Source organism: Monodelphis domestica, chromosome 7, assembly GCF_027887165.1.
Source record: "Monodelphis domestica isolate mMonDom1 chromosome 7, mMonDom1.pri, whole genome shotgun sequence".
Classification (NCBI taxonomy): Eukaryota; Metazoa; Chordata; class Mammalia; order Didelphimorphia; family Didelphidae; genus Monodelphis; species Monodelphis domestica.
The window spans coordinates 66,486,844-66,495,781 of record NC_077233.1 but is presented as its reverse complement, the minus strand read 5'-3'; the positions used below and the strand labels follow the sequence as shown (position 1 = coordinate 66,495,781).

General features: G+C 49.4%; 1 protein-coding gene across 1 annotated transcript; it reads right to left on the bottom strand.

Moving 5' to 3' along the window:
* Positions 1 to 664: 664 nt before the first annotated feature.
* BARX1 (BARX homeobox 1) lies at positions 665 to 6,466 on the bottom strand. The gene is made up of 4 exons (XM_001378893.4): positions 5,836 to 6,466; positions 2,643 to 2,931; positions 2,386 to 2,470; positions 665 to 1,907 (listed from the first exon to the last, which is right to left on the bottom strand). Exons 1-4 carry the CDS (start codon positions 6,044 to 6,046, stop codon positions 1,743 to 1,745), a joined length of 750 nt encoding a protein of 249 aa, XP_001378930.1. The 5' UTR covers positions 6,047 to 6,466; the 3' UTR covers positions 665 to 1,742.
* Between the last annotated feature and the right edge of the window lie 2,472 nt (positions 6,467 to 8,938).

Here is an 8,938-nt window from a genome sequence, read left to right as displayed (position 1 = left end):
TGTAGAACGCATTGCCTCGGGCCGGGCCCTAAAGACGAAAATAGAGATGGTTCGGCATAAGGAGTGAGCGGAGAGTTGGGGATGAAGGCAGAGAGGAGGGAAGCAAAAGGTAAGGCACTCCGGTAGGAGTTAGGGGCAGCAATTCAACATAGCGGAAGTAGTTTCCTACCCAAGTTCTCTGGCCGTCTGGAGAATAATTTCGAGTTAGGCTTTTGTTCTCTGATCAAAATAAATGCGAAAGGACGCAAGCTACCAGCTAAAAACCTAACAACGAGGAAGGAGTCGCCTAGCTCTGGCAGCCTCGATAGCAGGGACAGTGGCAGGTTCTGCGAGGTCAGAAAACCTGCGTGAACAACCTGGATAACAAAACTAAGAAGCGGCTCTCAAATCCTGAATCTAGTCGCACGAAAAAACTCGTTTTATCCCGAGATTATGCCGACTGGTTCTCCCGCTGCGCAGTCCCTCTCCCCACCCTGCCAAAGATTAGTAAAGGGCTGAAACCCTTGCCTCTATTTGCTATTTGGTGGCGACTGACAAAGATTTACCCTTCGGTCCTGAGCTGTAGTGGGACCCACGGCTGAAAAGTAGGAAAGGAACTCAGATTTTCCCTTTTAGACACCCTCTCCATGCATGCCCCAAAGTCAAAGCAAAAGGAAAAATTGAGTTGATAATCCAGAAAAACAATATTAAAAGTCGATCGCAGAGCATCAACCATACAGCCACGCAGAGACACATCTGCTTTGAAGCAAAAGACCAGATACTCCCCCACCCAAAAATATTTTTTCGTCAAGTTACTTAAAAAAAAAAAAAACCGGTGCCATTCACACTCTTTCCAGCCGCTACGCTGAATCTGCTAACCCCTAAAACCTCGGGCACCCGAGACAGGCCGAGAGAAATCAGCCTCGGCCGAAACAAGACAGCTGTAGCGGCAGAAGCATCAACCCCAGCCCTTGTGTCATAAAATACTTTATTGGAATAAAGTCACTATCTTCTCAAGTTAAGGCGGAGCTTTGGGAAAGGCTCGAGTCCCAGGATCGAGGGTTGGGTTTGGTCTCCGATACCTCTGGGTTTGCCCCTTCCGAACCTAGGACTCCAGAGACGCATCGAGACCGTTGGGACTCCCGTACCTTGGAGAGGTCCTTCCAGGAAGTGGCCAAGCCCTGCAAGGGCATGAGTGTGAGTGAGTGTGAACTTGCGTGCGCGTGAGTGTGTGTGCGCGCGCCCCCACCCGTAGGGCGGTTCCGAAACCTTAAATACCCCTTCAGCAGGAACAAAAAAACTTTCTCCTCAATCATTAAAATTCGTTTGAAGTTTCTTTTGTTTCTTGGGTGGGTGGCATATTTTTTCCCTATTTGTTTAATTCTGGCTTCCTTGAATTACTCAGTGGGACAGTTTTGCGGAAACAAACAAACAACAACAACAAAAGGTTTTTTTTTTTTTTCAGCAGCAGACACTCCTCTCCATCCTTAATGCTGCTCCAAATAAGCTCAGTACATTTTGGAGAAAAGAGCAGGAGACCGACACTTGATCTGTTCCCAGGATGGAAGAGAATGGCAAAAATGCCTCGCCCGAATAAGGTCTGGCACGGTTTAGTCTGTCCTCTAGGCTAATCCTGTCCTCTGGAGGAAAGACCTTGAAGGTAGTCTTTGGTTTGTCTAAGGGAGAGCGGTCCCAGGGTCGAGGCACTGACTGTCCACCGGGTCGGTAACGGCCGCAAGGCGGAAGAATTCTGGTTACCACGCTCACTCCTCCTGGTTGACTTCACAAGGCGAGCTTAGATTCTCCGCCTGCTTCTCTGCCTCTTTGGCCCGCTCCTGCTCCGTCAGCTGTTCGCTGGTGGGAATGGAATTCTTCTTGGGGCGTCCTTTCGGTTTAGTAGGAGATTCGAGACCGCCGCCCTGTAACACCTGTAGATGAACAGAGAAGTTGAGCGCTTTTAGGCCAAAGCTACAGGTGGCCGCAGGTCAGGAGAGACGACAAGCAGCTGTCTCACCGATATTATAGTATCTCCCCGCCCAAAACCCGAGAGAGAGGACCTAGTTTCAGTCTAACTAACCTTCCTTGTTCCGCTTGGCTGTGGGGATTCTATTATGGATTAAAGGCTGATTTGGGTCCGTCTCTGCTTTCCCTCAACCTTTTTTCCCCGATCCCACTTGCCTATTTGACTGTTATCCCTACGTTCGAACTCTACGATAATAAACCTCAGTAAAATAATGAAGCTTCTAGTCAGAAAGGCGTTTTTCCTGAGGAAAAAAAAAAAAGACTATTCTCGAGGCAGCGGACCCAGTGTGTGCTGTGGAGGCTACCAGAATACAGATTGCTGCGGATGCAGAGAAAATGGAGAGACTTGGGGCATAGCGCGGAATTCTGGGGCCTCATACTCACTATTTTCTTCCACTTCATCCTTCTGTTCTGGTACCAAGTCTTCACTTGCAGCTGGCTCAGGCCCAATGATTCAGCGAGGTCTATTCTGTGGAAGCGCAAAAGCGAAGGATGCCTTCAGGTTGGGCTCCCTGCTTCCTTCTCTTCCATTCCCAAAAATTCCTCAAGGAAAGGGAGCCCTAGATCTGGGCCCCCATCGCCGCTCCTCCTCCCCACTACTCCATCCCCCGCAGACCCCGACAGAAGCCCCTTGACACTACCTGTCCGGCGTGGAGAGGTACTTTTGCTTTTCGAAGCGCTTCTCCAAGCCCATGAGTTGCAGTTCGGTGAAGACCGTCCGGCTCCGCCGGCCCTTCTTGGCTTTGGTACCCGGCTCGGCCGGGCCAGACTCCAGCTTTCCACGGAGGTGCAGCTCCAGAGGGAGGTGAGGTGAGGCGGAACCTCCTTGGAGTCCGGAACCTGCGGCTAGCAGTGCAGAGCCCAGGCTGGAGCAGCCCAGGGGCGCTAAGGGGAACTTGAAGACCGCTGCCTGCTCTGCCTTCAGCACCGCTGGTGCCCGAGGAAACCCAGAAACCCAGAGGAGAGAAAAGAGAGGAGAGGACAAGTCAGCATCTGCTCACGTCCCCCACGCAGGATTCTCCGGCAACAGCTAGGGCGCCACCGGGTTGGCTCATCTGCGCTGGGGCGAGTGAGTCACCAAAATCTACTCCTATTGCTGCTGGAATCTTTTGGGGCACTTTCCCTAATCTTCTCCGATCCCTCTCCCCCAGTGGCTCTGAAATCCCCAGATTAAGTAACTCCTTCTGGCCCCATCACCAACTTCTTCCATAACATTCCTGCAGATGTTCCAGCTCTCTTCTCTGACTATAAAATAGTAGTATCCCGAAGTCCAGGATTCTGGACGTCTCTAATTCGTGGGAAACGGAAACCAAGAGAAAACCCGAAGCTAAGGGGAAACAACATAGTTGGCTGGGTTAGGAAGAAAGGAAGTTTGCCCTCATTTCCAAGACTGGATTGTTTTTTAGTAAGAATTTTACAAAACCCTTTAAAAAGAGAAAATCCAAACCTATATGAAAACGTGGCTTATGAGAAAACATATGTATAAATGTACGTACACCTGTTCGAACATGTATAAAATGGGCATAGATTAGGACTACCTATACAGTGCTTATAAACATTAAGTGTATTTAAATGCGTGTATATGTGAGTCCTTTTGGAAACTGTGGCTCTGAGTGTTAAATAATATATTACACTGGTCAGATGTTTCGACAGGAAAACGCTTCCAAATTCTACCACTTGGAATGAATTTTTACAATGAAATAAATTACTGGCAACGAATAATCTGCAGGTTGAATCCACTCCCTAACTATTCCCCATTTTTGCCAGTGCTAACCTCGAATTTAACAACCCAGGGGATTCTGGCCTGCCCAATCTCACACCGAAAAAGAAATGTGCAGGGAAGTGTTCTTGTTTTGCCAGGGTATGGGATCGCTGGATAACAAAAAAGAGGGATTAAAAGGATTTTTTCCTCTGTTTATTTACACTCTTAGCACCAAAAAAATCATTCGGTTTTAGTTTAGCATGCCTTTTCTGAATGAGTATTCCCATAGTTTCTTCTGTTCCTGTCCCCTTCCCCCAATATTAAAAGCTTTAAATATGCTTTCAGTCCCCAAAAATCCCTAAATAACACTTTTTTTTAAAAGGACTGGATCCTATACCACTGATTTCCCAACTGGGCTTCTGTGGGATGGGTAGGAGAAATGGAAATAAACCGAGTGAAAATATGGGAAAAAGTGAAAAAGAAAGAATGGGGGTGGGGGTAAAGGAAGAAAAATATTAAAGCCACAAAGACAAACAAAGAACGGTCATTTTCTCAACTTTCTCCATAATATATAAGAATTTAATAAAATAGTGGGACTATTAAAGTTGATTTTAATCTTGTTTCAAATACCACTTGATTATAACCATCTCCTTAGAAAAGAAGACAAGCATCCCAAGGCCCAAGAGGACCAATGATGTTGTTGCAGTACCTCTTAAGAACTTCTAGTCCCTTGACTAACCCAGGACGATCTAAACCAGCAGGGCTGGGGGAAATGATTTCCCAACCCTAGGGATCTGGATGAACAAGACCTGAGAAATGGGCTTCAGATAGAGCAGAGAGGAGAAGAGATGTTTCTCTAGAAGGGCTGAAACTCCTGGAAGACCCTGTTAGCCTGCTTGAGGAAACAAAAGCAAAGAACTTGAGGATGTTATATAGTTTGAGAGGCACATCAATGGGTCCAGGTTTTTTGTTGTTTTGTTTTTTTTTTGTCCAGGCCCATAGGTGATTCAGTGGCTACTAACTCAGACAATCTACCCTTGACCTAGTTCAGACCCTATTATTCTTGCCCTCTTCATCACAGCTGAAGTCTTCTGAAGCTGAAATATATAGTTTGGTAGGCCTCTATGACAGAGAATCTTACCATCTTAATTTTGCCATCTTTTTGATAAGGATTACAATTATTTTCTTTCTTCATATCCAGACACTTCAAAATGAAAGGGGTCTCCACTGACCTAACCGGGACTCAGGCTCAACCTATTTTCTTCCCTGTGGGACCACTAGTCTCCTGGCTCCCTTTGACGTGGCAAACATTGGCTGTACTGAGTCCAGCCGAAAGAGACCAGAATCTGAAAGCCTTGAAGTCTTGAATGTCAGAGAAAAATTCTGAGAAACTGCCCTGAGCTGTGCTGAGGTAGAGCGAGATGAAGCAATCTCATCCCATCTGGCTCTCATACGTTGCTCAGGGCAAGCAGTTCAGGGGTCTCATGAAGGACCACATAAAAGCATACAGGGGAGGGAGTGATTCGCTCTCAAGAGAATATTTTCTCTAAAGGTGGGACCCAGCAGGGGGTTGAGAACACCTGGAAAATTGGTCTCTTGAGGAACCACGGGTCCCTAAGTTGATACCAGGAACATTGTGTAGCCTTTTCTCCCTATCCTTGGTTCGTACAAAGCCCTTCTGTGGAAAAGCTCAAAGAACTCTGAATAATGCAATAAGATGAATGCTAAGCAGAAAGTGACCGATTTGTATTTCCTCTGGAGGCCTGGGCCCAATGCTGCTGGACCAAAGGAACTGGAAGAAGGGCCCGGAAGGCCCTATAGCTCCTCCTTTTAACCACCAAGACAGTCAGGCAGGACTGTTGGATTGCCAACTCCCCAGGGGCAGGGCTCTTTATTTTGTGTATCTCCTCATACCTAAACTGGGTCTCTGCATCCCAACCAAGTAGACAGACTGACTGATTCGTTTGCTAACGGATATACTGGAAGGCTGGTTGATTGCAGCGGGGCAGAACTGCTTGGTGGCTATCACTTCTCCCTCGCCTATGCCCACAGCTGAGCCGGACGGGGACCCTTCCCGGCCGCTGGCCCCCGCCCCTTCTCGCCCTCCCCGCCCTTGATTTGGCCCAACGTACCCAGGTGGCTGTGGAAGGGCCTCGCAGACAGCAATGCTTGCACACCGAACTTGAGCAGTTCCCCAGCGGCAGCCGGCGCAGCACTCTTTGCGTCTGGAGGATCAGTGAGAATCTCTTCGATCATGAAACTCCGGTAGCGGTGGGAGCGGTGGTCCGGGAAGGCTTCGGCCGGGAAGTAATGCGCGGCGCCCAGCTCCATGGGGCGCTGCATCCTGCTCTCCGGCCAGGTTCCTAATCGCCCAGGGACCTCCTCCGCTTTCTCTTCCCGCCCGGTGGGGCCCCTACGGCCCCTAGATGGCAGCGATGGCTGAGGTGCCTGGGGGGCTGCTTCGGGACCAAGGAAGGCGCCCGCTCATTCTCCCCGCTGCTCGGGCCGCTCCCTTGCTTGCGCCCTCTCTGCTCTGCTGGCTGCCGTCCTCGCCCCTCCACCCGCGGGCGCTTCAGCTTGGAGTTCTACGACCTTCCACCCTACCCCTGGGGACAAGCGCACGACCAGGGGGGCTCTGATGGGGAGGAATGAGCCAGGGCCCTGCCGCCTCAGCGCCTCATGCGGCCGGCGCCCCCGCGCGTCATCGCCGAGATGGGTTTTCTCCGCCCCTCCCGGGTGGGGACAGAGCAGAGCCTATTATATCCTTCACCTCCAGCGGAGAGTTGGGGAACATGGGCCGAGACTGCGAAAGGGGGCTGAGCAGGGAGGGGGAGGGGTAGATAGAAGGGGGAGGAGGAAGAAAGGAATGGGGAGGGAAAAGAGGTCGGGAGAGAGAGAGAGGGCAGTCCTTACTCCCCCGCCCACCCCTCTTCGGCTGCCCTGCCCAGACTAACTGCTCTGTCCAGGGAAGGAACGGCCTCGTTGGGAGAAACAGCAGGACTAGAATAGAGGTTCTCCTTCTGCCTGGTCTCAAAGTCAAAGAACTCATCGCAGATGCACAGGAATATTCATAGTTTACAGGCTCCAAGAACCCAGTGCGCCCCAAAGTCCATTTCATCTCCCCCAGTTTCGGGGCATCTTTGTGGTTCCGTCCTGGGTGTGCTGGGAGAAAACAGTTAAAGAAGACATTGGCCTGTAGTTGTCCATCGTCCTCTTCCCTTTACAGCCCAAATTCTGGCTGTCGAACCCTGTTTGCAAAGAAGTTGTTCAGTTTCCTGCTCCGACCTGGGGCTCGGAACTGGGACCCAGACCTTCCGAGAAGACTTCGGAAGAGGGATTCTGAGCGACCGCGAGCAAGAGCCTCATTGATCAGTCACCCGAGCAGGACCTGGAGGGTTATCCATACAGGTTCTGGTGCTGGCTCTTGCTCCTTACCCTGTAAACAGTAGCCCTGCCCCAAGGGGGAGCTACCATCCCCACCATCCTAGGACCTCCAAACCAGAGGGAGGTTCCTAAGATTTCTCCAGCAATTCCTACAGCCCCAGTTCAGGCGCAGTGGGTAAGGAGAGACCGAGGCTACGAAGTAACTGGCCCTAAGGCCAGACACGAAGGTGAGAGGTTGGTTAGTTATTACTATTTTGCGCTGGATGTGGGGGCAGAGCAGAGATGGAGGTAATGCTGTGCCTGACCTAATAGGGCCAGTGCGACTTCAATTTCTAATGGAAGATGTCCGTCCTCTAATTAGAAACTTAGAGTCTAACGTGCTAAGCTGGAGAGCCTGAACTCCAACTGAAAGCCTAGGACTCTGGAGGACCAGATAGTGAGGCCCAATTTCCTGTAAGGGAATAATGGTGCAAAGTGAGTGACAAGAGCAAAACTTCCTGTCCGGCCCAGCTTGGAGAAAGAGCCTTGAGGGGGAAAGCCAGAGTAGAGACAATGGGTAACCTCATCTAGGATGCATCCAGCCCTGGGACTCCTAGAAAGAGGACTAGTGAAAAGGAAAAGTGAAAGATATGTGGGAGAGAAGGACACACTGGGGGACCTAGGAAAATAAAATAGGTGTTCCCAATCAGGTAGGAAGACCATACCCCCCCCCAAAGTAACCTGGGGATTCTGTTAGTGACTCTTACTGTCACCTGAACTGAGCAGGAACCTTGAAATGTGTCAGAGGCATACTTGTGCCTGAAATGGAGGGTAGGTGCCAGGTGGCATTCATGTTGGGTTGTTGAGGAGAAAGGAAGCTACTATATCCTGAGAGTAAAGAACAAAATCCTAATATAGTCCTCACAAAAGGTTTCAGGTGTCAGGCTTACCTAGTAGTGCCTTCAAACAATGGATAATCAGTTAGCCTGTTATGTGCATCATTCTTCTCCACAGGGAAGAATCAGAGCAGACTGTGACTCCTGGTAATATCTTCCAGGGCTCAATAATCGAGGGACCACAAGAGAGAACCTTCCTGGGGTAATATTGAGATGGGTCAATTTGAGGGAGCAGGGAGGAGGGGACCAGGACTGTATTCTCTTGGGTAGCTCAAGTATCACAATCCCAGAAAAAGGACTTGGATCAGAATGGTCCTCTGACCCAGGCTAGGACACCAAAAAGAAGGGTATGGGATTTGAGGGGCCCAAGGTGTCTGGGAAACATTCCAATAAAACAGAGTTCTGAGAAACCAGAAGTTCTGTACTCTTTACCTCCAATTGGAAAAGGGCAAAAATCTCTCTGTTGGTAGGACAAATCCCCTGATGGAAGATCCTTGGGGGGAGAGGGAAAGTTGGGGGAATGAAGAGTAGCAGTTGTTGAATGAAAACTATCTGGAAAGATGGGGAGGGCAAAAGGGACTGAGATACCCCAATAGCATCATTGATTCAGGGTTCTAACTGCCCAAGAATACAACCTAATAATTCTGAAGAGGTCTTCCTAGTTAATAACCCATTCAACCAACAGTTTTCTCTATTTATTTTTATTACTGTGATTAGTATTGTCAGTGACCCTCCAGTCAGAGCATGAGTGCTCAGCATAAAGCAGGTAGTTGGGCAAATAACCAAATGATTTAGGTCAGTACTCCTTCTTGACTCCACTAATTACTGAGATAATTCCAAAGTCCTTTTCCCTTCTCTGAAGAACAGGTGATGGAGGTCTTATAAATGGACACTTGAAGGAGTCTGTCAGACAGACCCACAAGGAAACCAACCTTTCGGCAGCAAGTTGTTGAGGTCCAAGAAGGTTGAAAAAGTG